We start from the raw sequence: 21924 nt of genomic DNA, 5'->3' as shown, positions 1-21924 counted from the left end.
TCGGCCCACGTAGTGGTCTTCGAAGTAATTTACGAGAGGCATTACTTCTGCTTTCCTTTTCCGTCTGATGGTTTGACACAGATTTGTGGAAGAGCCAACAGCTGCTGCAACTTCTTCATTAACTTCGGTCAATGCATCCTGCACGATTCTTCGTGGTGGATCCCGTGCTCTTACTGCAGCTGTTTTTACACTGTTTTCAACTCTCCTGGCTGCCACTTCCGTAGGGTTTGGTGGATGCCTGTGGACGCCACTGCTCACTGGGGGGGGTTGTTGCTCACGATACTGAAGGCTTGTCGTTAGGCGACCTTTACAACCTGTTTTAGCACATCTCCAATTGATTGTATTTAACTTTGTTTTGTCTTTCCTGTACAAAAAGCCTTCATAACTTATCATGTCACTTCCTTTTCTTGAAATTATAAAATCCATTGGGGCAAATTTTTCAAACGACCTTAAAATTAATGTGACACGTCATAGTGTTGCCTTCCATTTATAAATGCCTCATTCGACTCAGTGAATTCAACTCAGTGAACACGAGTTAAGTCTAGGCTTACCATACGTCCCGTTTTAGCCGGGACAGTCCCGCTTTTAAAAGCTTTGTCCCGGCGTCCTGATCAGTCAACTAAAAGTCCCGCTTTGGCATTTACTGAGCCAGCATTGCCCTACACTACACGAATAATAGCATGATGTGATTGGTTTGTTTAGCCAATTTGCTGAAAAGCAATACCCGATGCGTGTTCTTGTTTCGTTGTGTTAAATGTGAAAGTAATTGTTACATCATTGTAGCGGGTAATTGGTCCAGTGGTGAGTTGATTGTTAGCGCATTCGCTTGTTCACTGTTCAGTAATAGTAGGCTAGGAGGAGGAGATGATCTTTTTGCAGTTGGGTTATTGAAAGAACTTATTTCGTACGGTTCCGGTACTTGTTTGCATTTTCTTCTGCAAAAACCATTTGAATGTGAAAGCCCTTATCACCTGCAAAATTAAAACTGACTTTTCCTGCTGTGGTTTTTATGAGAAAATAAAGTTGAATATAGACTTCTGGAAGAAAGTATTGTCTACAGAAAAGTATGATTGGACGATTATGTAAATTTACAAATGCTTGAACATTGTTTTGTTTCCTAGCAAAATCCATTATTTTAGTTTTTCTTGGTGTCTTACTACTTCAGTTGTCCCTGACGATAGGAATCCAAAATAGTCTCATACTTCTAGTAAAATGTAAACCACATTTATCTGATAGGGCTTGTTGTTCTGAAGCGTCCCGCTTTTCAATCAAAAAAATATGATAAGCCTAGTTAAGTCGCTATCATAACAGTCGCTGTTTTAATGCGGTCGGCATTTAGACAATCGCTGTTTGGAATGTCGCTCACTTGATTACGTCGCTATTATGAAGTCGCTGTTTTGACAGTCGCTATCCTGCCTGGATGCCATTAATTACGCAGTACATGGATGTATGTGTTTTTCTAACATTTCAGTCCTGGCGATCAAGCCTGCTTCCGGCTATCCGAGCTCTTCTTCAAACAATATCAGACATCAAACTCGTGCCACCGGATCCCAGGAATGGAAGAACTGCGCTCATGTTTGCGGTTGAAAAGGGGGAAGGTGGTTAAACTGATGTAAACCTAAGCATGGGCAATGAGCATAAATCCCTAATCCTGTAACTGCCTGAGATTGTGGAATATAAAACCGTAATTCAGGACCATAATTATGCTGTTCCATCTTTCTGTTCCAGTCAATAGCCACTTTTACATACGATAAAAGCATTATTGTACAAAGGCTTCGACAAAGTTTTCTTTTATAGAAATTGACCTGGTGAATGCCTTGCTTGAGGAGCAAGCGTCATTGAAAGAATGTGATGCCCAGGGCAGGCCACCTCTTCATCTTGCTGTCAATGCAAGTGGCCCATCATCTGCCCTCTTTGACATTCCTGATCTGCTGATGGAGAAAGGCGCCAGTCTCACAGTTGCTGATAAATTTGGACGGGTTCCTCTTCATTACGCTTACGTGAAGATTGGCAAGTAAGTTTAGCTTTTTAGACACTTGCATTATCTCATTTTATTTTCATGAGTAATAAATTTGTACAGGTCCGGTTGATAATGATATGATGAAATCATATGTATAATGCATTAATGCTATTGCTAAACATGAGAGTTACGCATTCAAATACATCTCCATTGTGTAACATTAAATGAAGCAACAAGAGAAACTATTGTATTACGGTTGATAACAACGCATGTATTTACAGCAATAAGCATCTATGCCATTGAGCTTATTATTTCTCAGAGAATTGGTTACTTCGGAGAAAGGGTGTGATCCCATTGAACTCACGACACTGCTCACTTCAGGAATGTCCGGTGAGGAGGTGGACACCGCTGACGCTTCAGGTCGAACTCCTCTTCACGAAGCTGCTCGTCAAGGTGCGATGATATGCTGCATGCATCTCGTCGAGAGAGGGGCAAACATCAACAGACAAGATTCGGATTGCAACTCTCCAATGAGCCTCGCTGTCAAAGCCGGCCATAACAGGTGAGGTTAAGTTCTTAAGCACTGGTCTTTTTCTATGAAGTCTATTGAAAACGTGATATTTTAAAGTAATTGTGCCATGTTGTGGAAAATTATTTGGTTGTCAGTTGTCGCATCATTCACTTTGCTGTTTTGCATTCACCGCTTAACTGGGTGTCTTGTTTTAAGCGAAATGTACTTCATGCGTATCTGATCAAAGTATTGTGAACTCTATGAACTCATGTTTAGATTTGCTTTTAAATCGAGGAAATGGTTGTTGTTTGTCTGTAAAAGCTGATGAGCACTAAAAGAATTCTTTGACATATTTTTCCAGTTGTGTGATGATGTTGATCCGGAAAGGTGCTAACGTCAACACAAACGTAATCACAATCCCACGTCCACTAAATGGAGCTGATACCCAGGAAGAAACTTCCCACAGGAAATGGAGACTGAAGTCTGCTATTGCCCCGCCACCCAAGCCCACTTGTGAACCGGCAACTTTCTTCCCAGCAAAATATTCTCAACTGAACGTGTTTTTGCTTTGCGTTGAGGTGCTTTGCATAATAGCTAAACAATAATTCATATATCATGGAATTGTACAACAAATTCTCATGCTAAAGCCAGCGAGTGATTGGCGAACATTTCTTGGAGTAAACTAATTTTGCTTAATTATTATGATTTTTTATAGTTACCTATAGTTTGTACAACAAATTTTTTAATTGGTAAAACCGGTACTAAGACTTTTACTTCTGTACAACTGTTTGGAGTTTGGACTCAAAGCGTTATGTTTGGTTTCAACATTTAATGATGCAAAGTACCCGCGTGTTTACATTTTCACATCGTCTCAAATTTTATGACATTACCCCATAGATATCCTATAAAACACTAGATCGCTCTTCTTATTGTTTTCGACCAACCAAAAATGAAGCCAATTGAACAGATTTGGCGGGAACAGCAAGGGACCCAAACTGGGCTTTGAATACGATTTTATAAGGCTTTTAAGCTATTAGGTCCAACGTTAAATTGTGAGATTTCTTCGTCAATTTGTAATCTATATAAAACATGGATAAAAGGGGAACTCAATGCTGTGCTTACGGTTGTGGAAAAAGGAAAAAGAGAGTTAATAGCGCTACAGCAGTGGTTCTTAAACTGGGGGTCGTGTAACATTCATAAGGGGGGCGCGAGAGATGACAAACTGTCTATTATATGAGCTATGTCTAAACATGCTTTCTTGACTTTCGCTATAGGTTCATTTTTACTAAAATTTTAAAGTGTGTCACGATGGCAATTGTATTTTTGAAATTTGATTCTGAAATACGTCAATTGTTACGTCATAATATTTGTTGTCTCTCCGCGTTGAAGCGTATTGTTTTCCTTTACTCATTCATGCAATCCTAGCTCGACTAACTGTTCTCTTTTAGCGCGACCTGTTTTTCTCACAACGGGGGGCGGCGTAACAAGAAAAACTTTTACAAATGTATCACTTGTAGAAATACTTAATTTACACTAAATGCATTTTCTTTAGTATTACAATTATGATGTATACAGGAAGCCAGATGTTTTTGCTACTAACCTGTAAATATCCGATCAGTTTACGACGTATAATTTTCGAGTCATTAACGATTGAAAACTTGTGTGCAGTGTCGGCCACACATAATAAAAATAGTAATGTCGCGCACCCGGTTTAAATACGGTAAAACCAACGTCAGCCAATATTAAAACCGTAAAATGAAGTAAAACTTAAATTTAGTATTGATTTAATAACCAGATATTTTAGTAATTAAACTAATTGTATTGAGTGGAAAAAAGAGAAAGTATGACCAAAATTATCTGACGTATGGCTGTATAGATACCACCGTGAACGAAAGAGTCGTACCGCAATGCGTGATATGCTTAGACAAGATAAGCAACGACGTTTTGAGACCAAGTCGTTTGCAGCGTCATGTTCATGAGTATAAAGACAAAACCTAGGAACAAACTTGACTGTGGAGCCGACCTAAGATGCGCATTATCTTCTACAAAGCTTCGAATTAAACGTTTGGTTTCCCAAAAACAACTACATCCTTCACATTAATGAAAGTTAATTGAAAATAAATTGTTGTTTTGTTTAATGCTTTTTTATTTTGCAATGAGGGGGGCGCGAAATTTTTAGGTACCGTCAAGGGGGGCGTGTGCCAAAAAGTTTAAGAACCCCTGTCCTAGAACAAACATTATACTCATGAAAATTCCCCGCGCTAACCATGTTGCATTCTTATTGAATTCTTACAAGAGTTACACACGAGCTTACTTTGCTGAGCAAATGCCGACTTATGCTTGCGTTTATTTTCAAAAATTTGCGAAATAAAAACCACGATAACAGAATAACACATATCTCAATTTAGGTTAAATGTCATCCAACGAACGCCGAATAAGTTGCCGGACTTTGTCCTGCACCTGCTTCGGCGTCTTGGACGACTGCTTGCATTTGGGCAGGTCCCCATCTGCAAGGGCATTTTTGGCTTTTTGTACGGGTATCGTTTCCTTTTTTTCTATATACCTTTCGAAAAAGGTATTTATTTCCAGCGACTCCTCGGCTGTAAATTGTCGCCGAGATCTCTGTTAAAAAAACAGTAAGTTTTTCAATTTCATAAATAGTCAAGTCATTGAAAACAAACTACCGCATACACAGCTATACTAGGCACATGTTTGTGAAACTATGCACACGTTTTATTTTGGCGATACAAATGTAAAAAAACTTAACCAAGACCCACCACAATTGAAGCTTTTTTCTCTCTCTTCGATTTGGTTGTTTTGGTTTGGGAGAATCGATGTGGTTTTATTGGCTAAATTTATCAAAATACTGTTAATGTTACATAATATTAAATATGTATATATATATGCTATATATTACAATATACTAAAATATGTAGAATAGTACTTACCGAGAAACTGTAATGACTAAAAGATTTCCTCTTCCGAGAGGGGGTAGATGAGATGCTGGGCACCCGCTTCGTCAAGGATTAGCCCATAGGAAAGGGAAAAAAGAACGCACGGATTACCCATTCGTAAGGGCTAAAAAGAATATTTCCATCTCTTAAAATAATTGTTGGAAGGTTAATCGTGTTGGAATGAGTAATCCAACCGAGCGATAGGTCGAATAAGTAATCCAGTCGAACTGCTGTGGCTGGTCATCGTACGGTACGATTGGATGGCTTAGGCTACTGTTGTAGACTACTGAGATCTATACCGGTATGTATGGATAAGGTTTGTATAGTGATTGATGCATGTTGGAATGCCTTGCACAAACTATAAACGGATCTCACTAAAAATCTGAAAAGGCTGAAATGAACAAAATAGCCTAGTTTTCGATTTCAGTTCTTTCATGCGTTTGGTGTGTCTGGCATTAACGCTGCTTAATCGGTCCTGTTTCGTAGACAAGATATAGGTTATCTACCTCGGGCTTCTACTTACTGAATGTAGAATCCAAGCAAGTTCTAAAGACTGCTTAATTGTTGCACAGTGCAATGCACAATGGTGTTTGAACTGGCAATCCAGCCAACGATAGACCGGTACTCTAGTAGCCAAAAGTCACTTTTTCGGGTTTGCAGTGCTCATGCAATGTATTAAATTGAATTTTGGTAATTGCATGGTGCTTTTATTCAGCATCAGGTTGAAATAGTTTTGCATTCAAGCTGGTGTGATTGCATCAATTATATACAGGTGGCATACCACTGCTGTGGCATAAGGTCAAAGCGTTTCACAGCAATCAACATGGTTTTCTTTATTTGGCGGCTAGGATAGAAGTATAACTTCATATGTCATTTTAGTTCGCTTCCATTAACCTTTGTGGTAATCTTTAATTGCTCCAGCCCCACTTATCTGGCTAGCTCTTAAGCAAGTTCGGAATGATACACATATGTTTTTTATTGCTTGAATTTAGGTATGTTTATCAGAAGCACTGAACTGGAGCAAGCATTGGTAATACCCCAAGGGCATAACAATGGTAGTGCTACTGGGTAGTGAACACTGCCTAATTGCCAGCTCTAACCATTCGGCTACAAAGCTGGCTACTACTCAACATTGCTGCTTTCTTACATAACGAGCTTGCAGAGTACAGTGATCTTGTGTGATTGTCAGAGAACTTCGAAATCCTGAGTGGAGTGAATGAATAACTTAACATTGTAGTATTTCAAAAAGGAAATCCATCTGATATGCAGATCATAAGCAAAAGGCAATCATTTAATTTGTCTTGACTTTCGATAAACGAAGGTTTCAATCGTTCTCAAAGAGTGCTATTTGTCGATTATATGCATTCATGAGTTTGCAGATTATTACAAATTGAAAATGATAATAAACGGCCTCTAGAAAATAAATGTCTTGTGTAAAAATATCCCTGTTTTACCATCAGCCTGCTTCCTCTGAGCAAGATGTTATTTGGCAACACAAACTAGATGTTTGAGCTTGAGTCAACTAGTCAAGTAACAACTGGGTAATGCTGCCATCCAAAAATTGATGACTATGTATTCCATGGGGAACATGGGGATACAATAGCTGGATATGTTGTAATCTTTATTTTGCAATCTTCTTTGTGCTACGTTCACAAGTTACACTGTTTGCCATTCCCTATTTTTACAGGGTTGAACAGAAACAACCATCTCCAGATAGCAGGCAATTAAGTCCCCCACGCCATCCTTAGCAGTGTAGAGCCAGTGAGCAATGGGTATCTTGATTTTATTTATCCGGCTTGCTTTTTTGCTGAGGCAAATAGTTTTGGGAGGAGCAATCAGAGTGGCTCCGCTTCATAATGTGCAAGGTAAAGAGTGACTCTATCGCACTGAAGCCCAGCAGGTTCAATGCTCACAAAAACAGAAAAATTGTCATGCTGTGGGGTTCTATAGGTCTACATCCAGTCACAGGACGCTGTTTACTATAACAGTGTAGATTTGGTGCCCAATGCCCGTTAGTCATTTTTTGACCAAAGATTTAAATTTTCTGCAAGGTGTCACAAGGTGAGCTGTTGATGTTAGCTTTAAGCTCACGTTTTGCTACCTTGGTGTTAGGGTAAATGGATGCTAACACTCATTGGTAGCTTTATTCTCCAATTTTGGATATATGCATTGGCCAAGGGTCAGCTCACTGTTTCCCAATTTTTGGCCGAGTACCCGATCTCTTGGTGGGTCGTTATTTAAGTTCACTCACCACTTGGCTCAACTGTGATGGGTAATTAATTATAAATTATTTATCTCCATTCATTAAGAACAATTAGTCTATTGGCAAAGATGCTGTCATTATCACAGTCATGTGTCATGAGGCAAGGTCCATATCTGCTGGGGACTCGCTCAGCATACATAACTTGCTCTGTTGACATTGTTTGCGCTTACTCAGTCATGTGAGTCACAGCAAGAATGCTGATATACTTCAAGACCTTCTATGGTAAACAAGCCACTAAGCGATACTGTGTAGTTCGTACCGCACTACACATCAGGGATGTTTTCAAACGTACCCAAAAAGGACAGGCATCAACGCAGACATCTGGGAAGTGCTTGTTGATATGCAGATCATGCTGTTAGTAGTGGCATCAAGTGAGATTAGGAGAAAATAATTTAAAGAGAGACAACAAAACATAGTGACCAACCAGCAGTCAGAGTAAGTCAGAGCACACGCTGTGGCAAAAACTGCTGTCCGAGAATTTTTCTGCTAATCGATGTAAGATGCTGCGCTTAGCGAAATTGATTACTTTTGAATGTGCTTCATTGCTTTTTAACTTAAGACAAAAGAAGGTTTTGTTAGATTATGCAGAGTTTTTTTGATGGTAATAATTATTGTCAACAGTAAAATATTTTGATTTGATTTCGTATTTTAAATTCTTAAATTAAAACTATTTAAATTTTTTAATTTGTTTGGAATGCAACATTATCCACCACCAAACATTGTTTGCCAGCTGAAATCTTCTGTTTGATGCACATTGTGAATGACTGAAACTTGGTTATTTTGGGAGAAACTTCACTTGGAAGTAAATACATAATGCATGAAGTTGTTTAATTTGGAAACGTTTTTTCATGTGTACCCCTTTACTGACCTTTGTTGTTGTTGTACCAACTTTACCCTAGTTTGGGACCATGAAATTCTGAAGCCTGTCTTGACTTTTTTATTATCTGTTTTACATATTCTTCAAATTATTTCAAAATATACCACTACCTCCGACTAAAAAGTGTCAGTAAGATTTGTTCTACCTTTCCAAGAGAATGTTTAGAGTTATTACTGAAATGTGTACTTTGGCTCTAGTGCTCTTGATTTGAATCTTAGTCCATGCGAAAGCAACCATCTCAAGTGGCTGCCATCAAAATTACGACAAATAATAGGTTGTTGTTGTCTAAACGATTGCTTTTCTGCGAGGATTGAAAACAGCACTTAATTTTGGTGTAATGTTTTCAAAATAAAACTCAATTTCTTCCTGAAGCCACCTACTTTGTATGCTTTTCAGACCAAACATTTCAATTAAGAAAGTTACGATTAGCAAAGTTTTTGAAGGGCACCGGTTACTACAATATATATGATATAATGGATTTTAGTTAAAACATCCTCTTAAAAGTGCTTGTAAACAACAAGTGCTTGTAAACAACTTGCCACCTCTTAAAAGCCATCCACTTTGAACAGTAATGCTGGCAATTTATTCTCAACTGCATTTAAGAATGGCCTATTTAAACAAAAATCTGGTCAAAGAAGTTGTGCAGATAAATGGCTATTTACTCCGAAAAACAATCGCTTATTACAAACAAATATCAAGTAAATTGATTTGGAACATTTGTCATTTCATGTCACAGCTACTATCGCTTATATTTTTACATTTTTATAGCATCAATGCCCATAACTTGGTTTTGCTGAGACAGACAATGACCTCACAGATTAAGTGTTTAATTCACATCAAAGTATGTGCATATAAGCTATTAGCCTAAAGAACATTGTGATATTGTAATACTATAGTGCTGTAGGAAAAGACTTACGTGTACCATATACATAAAAGGGTTGGCCAAACTTCTTGATAATCTTTGAAGCCTTTATGATTTGAAAAGGAGTTGCAGTTGGAACATGGCGCTTACTGTTGATTACCAAGCACCAAGAAAGTCATATCTGTGCACAGTAAATTTTTGACATCTGTAAGACTTTAGTGTTGAGCGTTTGCTTTTAATGCAACATGTGCCCTAAGTTATATTATTTATTAGGACAACTATCTTTATGTGTGTATGTTCTATTCTTAATTCATATTGAGTGGTGATTACTTCTTACAAAACTAATTTTTATCCAAACAGTTTAGTTTATTGCATGTTTTAATTTTTGTAAAATTGTTAAAATTTTGTCGTACTATTTGCTCTTTTCTGAGTAACATGGCAAGCACTAGAAGATCTCGGTTAGTTCTTCATGTATAATAGCTAACTTATATGTATATATCTGTTGTATATTTAATTCGATCTTTGGTCATAAATAAGTAAATGTTAGTAATAGTATGGCATTTTTTTCATGTCACTCTGTTTATTTGCATGCAAGTCACTAAAAGTGTTAATAAAACGCTATTCTGAATTGCCGTCCAGATGGACGTAAGATATTTCGTGTAGATACAGACAAGCTGTGTTTTCAATTTAAAAAAAAAAATTTTTGTGTCTCACTTATTAATGATTTGATTTGCATTGTTCAGTAAGGACATTTCACAAAGCCAGCGGGATATGCTTATATCTTTGTGGGAAACAAAAGGTATGAGAACTGCAAAGTCAGAGCACCTCAATGAAGCAACCATTAATACTGGTTTAAGTAAAAACCAAATCAAGGTTATTCATCGTAGATTAAAGTTTTATTTGCCATAATTCATACTTGCTATAGTTATCAGCTCTTTCAGTATTACCGCAAGCTGTAGAACTGCACTCCCTGCTTTACAAACAAGTTACAGTTCATTACTGTAACTCTATGCTGTAATTTCCGCATGAAGTAGGCTATTATGATAGAACTCTGGTTGAAAGATGCCATTACGTACTTTAAGTTCAAAGATTGCAACAGTTGTCTTCGCCAAAATAATCTTGTTGGCTGACAAAAAGCTCTGTTCCTTGTCCGGGACAACTCTCCAACTTAAAGTAGTTATTGCATGTTTATTGCATGATCTTACAAAATGATTAAAGTTTGTCCCTTTCTCAGATCTCTTGTATGATGGTATGTTAAACTGCCACTACTAAATACTTTTGCCGCTTGTTTACTAGCGTTTTGACAACTGCTGTGTTTTAGCGCTGGATTTACAATTACAATGCATCAATAAGGCGAAGGGTTCAAAAAGTTAAACCTTTTCGAAAACGAAGAATCACAGGCTACAATCTATTTTGTTCTTCCATTAAGAAACAGAATATTGGTATTTTTAATACAGTTGCATGATTTCTTCCCAAATTTTCAAGGGAGAAGCTTTTAGACAGCATCACATGTGTTTCATTTAAGATATGTACAAGGTCTGATATTCTGGCTGGTTTGCTTAATTGATCGCTTGCTTCATTGAGTCATTAGCATTATGTCGTTAAATGCACAAATGTAGTTCTCACTGAAAATATGTTGTGGTAGGTCTTAGTTAAGTTTATTTTTCATTTGTATCGCCAATGTAAAACGTAAAAAATGCATGTGCCTTGTATAATTTAATTATGTATACGGTAATCTATTTTCAATGATTTTATTATTAATTTCTAAAACTTACTGTTTTTAACAGAAATCTCGGCGACAGTTTTCTGCGGATGAATCGCTTGAAGTTAAACAATTTTTCTCATGGTATATTGGTACGAAGAAGGGAATAACAACGCATTATGCTAAAACGGCTCTTGCAGATGGAAACCTCCCCAAATGCAAGGAATTTTCCAAAACGCCGAAACAGTTGCAGGACAAAGTCCGGCAACTGATTCGGCGTTCTTTGAATGATAATAATTAAGTGTGTATGTGCAAAATAAATGTGATATATTTGGACGCCTTATTCTGGGTTAGGGTTAAGACTTTTTGATGCCAATTGCCAATTGTAATGTATTTTAAATTTGCTTCGTATTTTTTCAAAAATGATGATATACCTCTTGCATAAAAACCACATTACAATGTTCAATTTTCTCGGAAGGGTATTTTTCAATCAGGCGGGTTTGTCGTTTGCAAGTATATGTTTGAACCACTTGGTCAACCAAGTCAAAACCAATCTTTGTCTTGTTATAAAACCTAATGATCTCAGGCCTCTATTTTGGGTCTTCTTCGTCACTTCCTCCCATAGCCCAATCTTGTCAGAGAGTATGTCATTTATAAACTAATAAACTTTGGCACATTGAGAGCTCTTTAGTCAAGCGGAAAAGCTTCCCACAGAGAGTCAGGGTCTTTGAAACGAATTCGAGAAATTAAATTGAATCGAAATGTCCAAGTGCTATAACGAAACAAAAACTGGGTATGACCTCACTCAGTCAAAAGCAATAAATCAGACCATCGTTCTCATTAATCTCATTTCTCACAACCATTGATTTACAAATAAAAATCATGATAAATGTAATTTTATACAATTACTTAACTGGAGCATAAACAAACCCATTATGTACATGTCTGCGCTTTTCAAAGATAAGCGGAGTTTGCGGCTTGATATGTGAGCTAAACTAGCCGACAAAAGAGAAGTTGCTGCAGCGCTATCTACATAAAAAATATTGCAATTGGCGTGATCATAAACAGTTAACAAAGGGCAGTATGTTTTGGAAGTAGGTGCTATCGACGGGGCTAACCGGGTTAATCTAGCGTCGATCATCGAATGTTTTTTGTTGCCTGTGAATGATTTTGCCCAAGGGTATTATTTGCTTTATTGCTACGTTGATAATCTGGTTTCTGAAAGGTGGGTGATGAATATGATAAATTATCACTGTGTCATAAATTACCACTTGCTGTATGATTTGTGAAACTGGCCAATGTTTGTGTGTGGTGATCGTTGTTGCCATGTAACCTACCCACCCGATAACCGAAATATCTTTGTAATATTTTGATAACTATTGAAGTGACTATTGTTTCATGTCCTGTAACGGCGTATAAACTAGACATACTAGATTATGCAGGAAAACCAACCTTTGGTAAATATTCCGTCGAAAATATGCGGCGTATCAGTTTTCGTTTTAACTGCTAGTTTTAGTTTTAACTGTTTTGATTCGATATCGGCTGAACTTCCACATAATTCACCAAAGTCTTTGTAGACACCGAAAAACTGCTGGCGTTCTGCTAATGTGCAAAGCAGAACCTTGTATTGAGATGGCCTACTTACTGGTTTACGCTTTGTTACAAAACGGCGTTAAGTCTTTGGTTACAGCTAGCAACAATAACAAATGTTTGTGCGCTTGGTACCATTTCAGTTCATATGGCGCCTGGGTTTGGGTTTATCAGTGGACGTATTGTTTTCGCTTTCCACTCATTGTTGTCTAAAACTAGGAAATACGCGTACGAGAAACAAAAATACTTATATTAGTGCAATATATATGCATTTGGTTGTCTAACTTAATTTTCGATAAATCGTTTGGCTAAATCCGATTTTAATCCACTGTGTAAATGACATTTGTATTGAAACGATGGGTGTATCGTGTTTTATAGCTACTTAAAATACTGCTTTTACACCAGCTATTGTTGTTGGGATCCCAGAGGGTTTTGAGTAGTTTTACAGTAATGGGAAAACGGCAGCTCGGTATACGTTTTGTTTTGTGAAAGCATTGTACATCTGGTCTGCCGAACCTTCTGATTACCACAAGTCAGGGACGAAGCGATAAATACTGGAATAGATCATGCGAAATGTCGCGAGAGATTTGTGATCACTTCCTTTCAAACTGACGTTTGCGGCTCTGCTGTCGGAGTTAGCCATTGTCTGCGCTCAAAGCTTAGTTTTATATGAAAGTACAATGCTGAACGGTTAGTTGTGTCATTGTTACAATTTTCATTTCGCAACGTATTTACAACATAATACTGATGCAACTTGTTTGTTCTGCCAAGTTAATTCGACTTTTTTCAATTAGTGCTGCAATCGAATCGCAACAATTCTAGAGCGATTACCCACAGCAATGCAGATCTCTGGTAAGCATTGTTGTGTTTTATTCTGATGTTTTAGTTGTCTTGTTTACGCAAATTTCTTCAGTTTACCCACTACTGGATTTGCGTTCCGAATTAAAATAAAAATTTTATTACAACGATATTTAATGATGTTTTTAGTGGTTCCAAAGAAAATTGTTTAGACAACGACGAATTACTGCAGCCAGGCAATGGACGTTGTTATGAATACGAATTCTCGAAAGCGACTTCGGAAACAGGTTCTTATAATACAAAAATACCATTTACGTTTCACAGGAAAAGCATATTGTCAGAAACAATTTCGTGTTACATGTAGAACGTACTGTTATTGTTACTGGTGAAACTACTTTACCGCTATAGGCTGCAAACAGTACTAGGTTGCATAACTATATTGCATTGACTGTGCTGTGTCCTGTCATCATCCTACGAAAAGGTATTAATTATAATTGCACGTTTGTTGACATAATTTTGCCAGTATATTGTTTATTGCCTCAAGTTTGTTAAGATCAAAGTTGATGTAACAAAGTTTTACTGTTGCAGACCTGCCTACCCTTGTGTTCGAAAGCGGAAAGCTGTTTTGGAATTAGAAATATTTTTAATATTCAGGTTTATAATTAGATCTTGCAACATCTTCACCACCATGCAACATATATTTTACGTACAGTATATGAAGCATCGTTTACAACGTGACGCGAATTAGGTTGTGTCACTATACTATGAATGTAAACTTTGAACCGCCTTGCATTGTCTTGCAGATCCCTACTCTCAGTTGCTCGCCGCATCAGCGTCTGGTCTCGGAATGGCCCCTACGCAGGTAAGAAAATCCACTTCTCTGCTCAATATGACCAACAACCGCGTTTGTTGGCAGTTCTGCGAATCAGAGTATTGGCTTGCTATTTATTGCAATGTGGACTTATTTTCAACGAATAATAAGCCCAAGTAACGCTGTACTTATTGTTAATGTTTTTAAAAGCAAGAACGGCTCCCAACAATAGATGAAATGATGGTCACCCAAGCCAAAATAAGACATTGTACGGAAATTTAGAATACATTTTACTGTTTGCATGGAAATATTTTTTCATGTTTGTTTATTTCAAAAACAATGTAAATGTAAATGTGACGATTAGTTTTTGAAGTGATTCGATAAAGGGAAAATTTATGTTCAATGTGGGAAATCCACGCTTCGGGATTGAATTTACATGATTTACATGAAATACAAAATATTTACATGAATAAATCCTATTTACACATACTATCTCGATAAACATTGACATTTAATTGCTATAAAATACACATAGTTCGTTGCCATATCTCACACAATACTGCACCACAAAGCCTATGCATATAAAGGAATAAACTTCATTTCTTTTTTTTTCACTAATACATAAACATTTTAACGCATCTAAAGGATATAGGTTCTTTTAGATTTTAGAATATTAAACAGCAGTTAACATAATTATTCATCCAATATGTTTCTAAACGGTCTGTTTGCAAAGCGTTTTGTATTCGTCATTTTGTACAAGACGTACTTTGTTGTTGTTCCAAAACAGTGGTTGCGATTTACCGCGGCAAACGAATGAAAACCGCCGACATTCGCTGTTATTATTTTGCAGGCAGGCTAAAACAGCTTCTGTTGCGTTCTTTAGCAGTTTTCTTTTGTTGCGTTCTTTAGCAAGAAACCATCTACTCGACACGAAGAAGAAGACGAAAGAAAGGAGCAAAGTTGAGCGAAAAGTTGATTCATAATGGGGTACAGGAAAACGTATTGATCTAAAGCGTTATCAACTTTAAGGTGGTGAGTTTAGAACTGAAGAAATTCGATAAATACCCTTGCTAAATTTGCCATTTGCTAAATAGGGTTAACATCATGTGCATGTGGCTACTCATTGTAACCATTTGCTAAATATGGTTAACATGTTACTACTCGTGGTAACCTTTTGCTATTTTACAAATGGCTACTGACTTTAAACGTTTGCTAAATAGGGTTAACAAATGGCTACTGCCTTTAACCATTTGCTAAATAGAGTTAACAAATTGCTACTGAGTGAAACCATTTGCTAAATAGGGTTAACATGTGGCTACTCATGGTAACCTTTTGCTATTTTACAAATGGCTACTGACTAAAACCGTTTGCTAAATAGGGTTAACAAATGGCTACTGACTTTAAACATTTGCTAAATAGAGTTAACAAATTCCTACTGAGTGAAACCATTTGCTAAATAGGGTTAAAAATGGCTACTGTATGTAACCATTTACTAAATAGCGTTAACATATTGCTACTGAGTTTAACCTTTTTCTAAATAGGGTTAGCAAATGGCTGCTGATTGTAACCATTTGCTAAATAGGGTTAACAAATGCCTACTGAGTGCAACCATTTTATAAATGAGGTTAGGGTTAGTTATAATTAGCACGGGTACAAACGTAAGTTTTGTAAGTTATCATTTGCAGGGGTACAAATATGCACGAAGTTACTATTACCAAATGTATCTCGCAACGTATACGGGTATCAAATTGCACGAAGTAAAAAATTACCAAATGTATCTCGCAACGTATACGGGTATCAAATTGCACGAAGTAAAAATTACCAAATGTATCTCGCAACGTATACGGATATCAAATTGCACGATGTAGAAATTACCGAATGTATCTCGCAACTTATACGAGTGAAAAATTGCACGAAGTAACTATTACCAAATGTAAATGGGATGCAATTACATTGAGCTCTTGCCTTGGTAAACTAGTTCAAGGTAAATGTTGTGAAAACCTTAGCTTACCCTTATCTATTGTGGTAGTGTAGTAGTAACTTTACTAAAGGGAAGTGTTTGATGTTTATCTGAATTTTCTTGAGTTTTTCATCGGAGTCAGTATCATAGTAGGCTACTTCTGAAAACAAAAACATTTACAAAATGTCTAGGCAAAGATTTACAGCAATGCGTGGATTAGAAATGTTGCAAAATCTTCTGTCAGACTGCTCTGATGACGAGGATTCTGACATTGAAATCGACGCAACAGTAAATTCTGCAATAGCCAGTGTTCAGCAGGCAAGTGAATCTGAATCGTCAGATTCGAGCGAAGATAAGTCTGATGTACAAAAATGAGTTTTTACATGAAGTTATATAGAGCAAGTTTCCAAATATCAAACGGCATTTAAAATGTTATCCATAACCTACCTACCTATCCCGACCTTATCAATGCCAAGTTTGTCTCATGCATAACATGCGTTTGTGGCATATTAGCCTGTGACTGTGTTGACTGGCGTTTTACCAAATGCCTTTTGTAAAATTGGGTGAAAAGTTAAACAAAGCTTTCCAGTTGTGTCAGTTGTATAAGGCTTTGCATCATTCCCTTTCTAGGGCACCTTTCTTAGTTTCTTTAGTTCTAAACTCACCATGGTATGATTGATAACGTTTTTGATCGATAGGTCTGTAACCCACGGTGAAATAACTTTACGCCCTATTTTTCTCATTTATTTTCTAAAATTTATGGTTTTATCAAACCTAGTAACCTATTTCTAGACATTGGTTTATTGGTCGTCATTTTTTCCCCCCAGTTTATTGTCAAATGGGAACTGGCATCTATTTTTACCACAAGACGCGCGAAAACGATCGGTCGCGTGTATGGTGGGAAAATTCGACAGAAATCTGGAAACGCGCGAAGGGGAAACCTTCGCGGACCCATAATGCAGCCGTTGCCGATTCGGATGTTTCCATTGATTCTGTAGCTTCGCGTCCATTCTGGAAACGGTATAAAGGTAACTATTGACTTGTTACTTTCCAATTGCACTGAGGTCGTGAGGTCGTCACATGTCGCCAACTCCATTGTGCGGCATCACGCATGACAGTTGCAGTTATATTGACCGGGGAAGGCTTGATTGGCCACGGTCGCATTACGTGGATCAGTTGCACTTTCAAAAAGGAGAAACTCGTATTTGACTCTTAGGTAATATCGCGCATCGCACTATATTTGAACTCTTAAGTAATAACGCGCATCCTGGTACTCGCGCCTCAATCAAGCTCATTGAGGAACGTTTTCTTGACAATACAGCAAGTATGCATCATTAACCTTCTAGGCCGCCGATCTTTGTTTCTTCAGTTCTTAACTCACCATGGTATAATTTATAACGTTTTCGATCATAGCGTCTTCTCTATCCCACGGTCAATTAACATCACGCTCTGTTTCGCTCATTTCTTTTGTATTTGCCAATATTAGGTCAATTTTTTCTAATTTCGTGTAGGGTATTGTCAAATGGGAACTGACTATATAACGCATCCCTTTTTGCTGAAAGAGTGAAAGAAAATTTACATGTACTGCTGTTCAGTTTGCCAGACAGCTAAAAGGACACACTTGACTTGGACCGAAGGTTTTACAGTTTTTTAACTATTTTCAAGTTAGCCATAGTCGTTGATCAGATAAAGCTCAAAAACAGTTAGAGTACAGTATATTGTTTCCCAAATCGCTAAAAAGTGGCCAAAGAAAATTTATAAATTAATTTGTACAGGTGATATCAGTAAACAAATTAACGACATTGAATATGAACCAAATGACTGACATCGAGATGGTTGACTTTGTGACATCAGGTATTGTACACTAGCTTGTGTAAATGAGTGCGAACCTATGTAACCAGTTACTTATGTAACCAGTTACGTGAATTAAATAATTTGCTATTCGTTTGTAGGGGAAGAAAATTGTGCGGGAAAGAAGCGCAAAGTAGCTGAGGACCAAAAGCATTTTGACCTCCGTTTGAGGAAACATCGTGTTGGTTGCATTTATCGATAAAATAATAAAGACAATGTCAATTTTACTGGCAAAAATAAAACTTACCGGTTTAATCCGTTTTCTGCAGGAGGAACAGGAAGGTGATGAAAATAAAAAGGAAGAAAATTATGACGATGATAGCGTCGTGGGCACGGGGAATGGACCAGCCGGATCAAAACACAACACATTGGGATCTTCTGAAGTAAGACGGCTTCCGACATACGTTTTTATTTTGATAGTCTTCAAGTTGTTACCACTAATTCTTACGAGTATTTCCGCGCAAATTGATTCCATAGGTTTAGACTTGGAAACTTGACCTGAAGTAATTTGTTATATAGATCTCAGCGGGTAAAATAACATACCTCAATTTCAATCAAACAAAACGGCAGCATATGTTTCTCCTGGATATCCCCACACGTGACTGTGATTAACGTGATTGTGATTAACGTAACCAAATGTATCTCGCAACTTATACGGGTGACAAATTGCACGAAGTAAAAATTACCAAATGTATTTCGCAACTTATACGGGTATCAAATTGCACGAAGTAAAAATTACCAAAGGTATAACGAAACGTATACGGGTATCAAATTGCACGAAGTAAAAATTACCAAATGTATCTTGCAACTTGCACGGTTATCAAATTGCAAGAAATTAAAGTTACCAAATGTATCTCGCAACGTATACGGGTATCAAATTGCAACAAAAAATCTTCGTCGGACCTAGGTTGGCGCGCTAACTATAATCTTACACGATTCGACGTTGGGCCTGCCAAACATCACTAACACACAGCGTTTTTACGCGTTTGAGAAAAGGCTTAATTTTCTCAAATTTGAAAGAGCAAACACAATATTTTACTGCAATAAAACGCTTTCACCACTTGACGCAGATGAGTCGAAATTTCAAAAATAGACTAGTCTGGCTTCATCTTGCGGTTCTTTACCTAAAACACTTTTTTAATCAAAATTATTGCAATACGTTTCTTTACTATCGAAAATACTAAAATTGCAAAAGTTAAACGCTGTGCAATACAATAGACTTTTGCGAGTTGCCCAGTTTAATTTCTAACTTGGAGTAGTGCTTTGCAAGTTAATCTGAAAATGTCTACAAAATGCATAACCATTTTCCAGATATCATACTTTTTGGCATATTGATATCCGTATACATTGCGTGTTACATTTGGTAATTTTTATTTCGTGCAATTTGATACCTGCAACGTTGCGAAATACATTTGGTAATAGTTACTTCGTGCAATTTTTCACTCGTATAAGTTGCGAGATACATTTGGTAATTTTTACTTCGTGCAATTTAATGCCCGTATACGTTGCGAGATACATTTGGTAATTTTTACTTCGTGCAATTTGATACCCGTATACATTGGGAGATACATTTGGTAATAGTAACTTCGTGCATATTTGTACCCCTGCGAATGATAACTTACAAAACTTACGTTTGTACCCGTGCTAATTATAACTAACCCTAACTTCATTTATAAAATGGTTGCACTCAGTAGGCATTTGTTAACCCTATTTAGCAAATGGTTACAATCAGCAGCCATTTGCAAACCCTTTTTAGAAAAAGGGTAAACTCAGTAGCAATTTGTTAACCTTATTTAGCAAATGGTTACATATAGTAGCCATTTTTAACCCTATTTAGCAAATGGTTTCACTTAGTAGGAATTTGTTAACTCTATTTAGCAAACGATTATAGTCAGTAGCCATTTTTAAAATAGCAAAAAGTTACCATGAGTAGCCACATGTTAACCCTATTTAGCAAATTATTTCACACTTTAGCAATTTGTTAACTCTATTTAGCAAATGGTTAAAGGCAGTAGCCATTTGTTATCCCTATTTAGCAAACGTTTAAAGTCAGTAGCTTTTTGTAAAATAGCAAAAGGTTACCATAAGTAGTAACATGTTAACCCTCTTTCGCTAATGGTTACAATGAGTAGCCACATGCACATGATGTTAACCCTATTTAGCAAATGTTTACAATCAGTAGCAATTTGTTAACCCTATTTAGCAAATGGCAAATTTAGCAAGGGTATTTATCGAATTTCTTCAGTTCTAAACTCACCACTTTAAAGTTGATAACGTTTTAGATCAGTACGTTTTCCTGTACCCCATTATGAATCAACTTTTCGCTCAACTTTGCTCCTTTCTTTCTTCTTCTTCTTCGTGTCGAGTAGATGGTTTCTTGAGAGAGTGAGCAAAATACATCATATTGTATAGCAGGGGTGGGCAAACTTTTTGTACTGAGGGCCGTATTAGAAAAAATGTTGCAGCCGGCGGGCCGCACACTCTCATTACAAAGTAGGAAAATTTACCCGGAGTGTAAATAAACGCATATTCATATTAAACATAATTTTTGTATTTCATACTCAGTTACGTTTAAAGCTACGCAATCTTCATCACAAAGGCCTACGGTAGCCGCTACCGTATTTGTATTTTATGATCAAACAATTGAATCAAACAATGCGTGAGAAGTGTACGGCTAGTTGCTGAAAGCATGTTGCAATACATGCGCGACTGACGTGTGTGTGTTTACGCACTGAAAGTGAAGAGAAAAACACACTCGTAAAGGGAATAATATTTTGTCATGTAACCTGTTTAATTAAAACAATAAGTGATGAGTAGGAGTTTCTGCAAGTGCCGGCGGGCCGCATAAAATGGGACCGCGGGCCGCATGCGGCCCGCGGGCCGTAGTTTGCCCACCCCTGTTGTATAGCATGTGTTGGATAGCCAGCTGACCAGGTTTTCATCCATTGTTGTCAGACTACAGTTCCCACAATGATGGCGGTATGTCGGACAAGATGTTATGACGTGGTCTGCAGTCCAAAGCGACTCGTTGCGGCTTCGGCTTCACCAACCCCTGTTTACATTCGCGATAAATATAGCAAATAAACTTTCGTCTCAACTGCACCAAGTTAGGCAATGGCGCCCATTGCCGGATGCCCTGTATGGTCAACCTGCGTTTGCGCAAGACTTGCATTTCTTACTTGTTACTTGTCGTTGTTTTAGCTTTCACGCAACAATAAGCATTTTTCTAAAGTAAACCCGACCTCTATGTGACGTAATGACATGTAATAGAACTTATTATCATGTAAGAAACAAATGAATATGTCCCAAAATTGTCACGCCCAGTCACTTCGTCGGAATGAAAAGTGTTATCGTATTAGGGAAAAACATTATACTCTACAGGTCTTTGAGCTCTATCTATCAATTTCAATCAAACAAAACGGCAGCAAATGTTTCTGCTGGATACGAACATGTGATTGTGATTAACGTAATTGTGCAAACGTAACTGCAACTAAATTACACCTAAAAATCCAGTGTTTGTGACTTTTCTTAAAACTCTCTTAGTCATATATTAATATTTTTTACCACATCGCTGTGGGAAAATATTTGAATTAAGGTCAATTCTTTCTACTTTCCGACAATTTTGCGAACGTTTGGGTGAGAACAAAGCTTTCTTGCTGCATCAGTTTTGAATAGCTCTGTCTTTTCCGTTCACAGCTAATGACTTGATAGATGAAATGAGAATATGTGATGTTCATCATTGATCAAAGTATTGCTTAATAAGAAAATAAATGTTGGCTACAAAC

The 21924-nt window shown here is 37.2% G+C and overlaps 1 protein-coding gene, 1 long non-coding RNA gene and 1 pseudogene across 2 annotated transcripts; 2 read left to right on the top strand and 1 right to left on the bottom strand.

Moving 5' to 3' along the window:
• The window catches only part of LOC143452745 (G1/S-specific cyclin-E1-like), a 225882-nt pseudogene that overhangs the window by 87073 nt on the left and 116885 nt on the right, over nucleotides 1-21924 (top strand).
• Nucleotides 1442-3448, top strand: LOC143444161 (uncharacterized). The gene is made up of 4 exons (XM_076943291.1): nucleotides 1442-1598; nucleotides 1798-2014; nucleotides 2280-2522; nucleotides 2833-3448. The coding sequence occupies exons 1-4, from the start codon at nucleotides 1442-1444 to the stop codon at nucleotides 3074-3076; spliced, it is 861 nt and encodes a 286-aa protein (XP_076799406.1). The 3' UTR covers nucleotides 3077-3448.
• On the bottom strand, nucleotides 4799-5295 carry LOC143466073 (uncharacterized). Its single transcript, XR_013118694.1, has 2 exons — nucleotides 5249-5295; nucleotides 4799-5093 (listed from the first exon to the last, which is right to left on the bottom strand). It is a non-coding gene; the product is annotated as an uncharacterized LOC143466073 (long non-coding RNA).

This window comes from Clavelina lepadiformis, chromosome 1, assembly GCF_947623445.1.
Source record: "Clavelina lepadiformis chromosome 1, kaClaLepa1.1, whole genome shotgun sequence".
NCBI classification, from domain to species: domain Eukaryota; kingdom Metazoa; phylum Chordata; class Ascidiacea; order Aplousobranchia; family Clavelinidae; genus Clavelina; species Clavelina lepadiformis.
The sequence above is the reverse complement of the archived record's forward strand: the minus strand, read 5'-3'. Positions and strand labels throughout refer to the sequence as shown.

Excerpts from the sequence above, each read along its gene's own strand:
- LOC143444161 (XM_076943291.1), top strand. The coding sequence starts at position 1,442 with ATGGATGTATGTGTTTTTCTAACATTTCAGTCCTGGCGATCAAGCCTG. Across the intron at positions 2,015-2,279 it reads GCTTACGTGAAGATTGGCAA|AGAATTGGTTACTTCGGAGA; the intron begins GTAAGTTTAGCT and ends ATTATTTCTCAG. Across the intron at positions 2,523-2,832 it reads GTCAAAGCCGGCCATAACAG|TTGTGTGATGATGTTGATCC; the intron begins GTGAGGTTAAGT and ends ATATTTTTCCAG.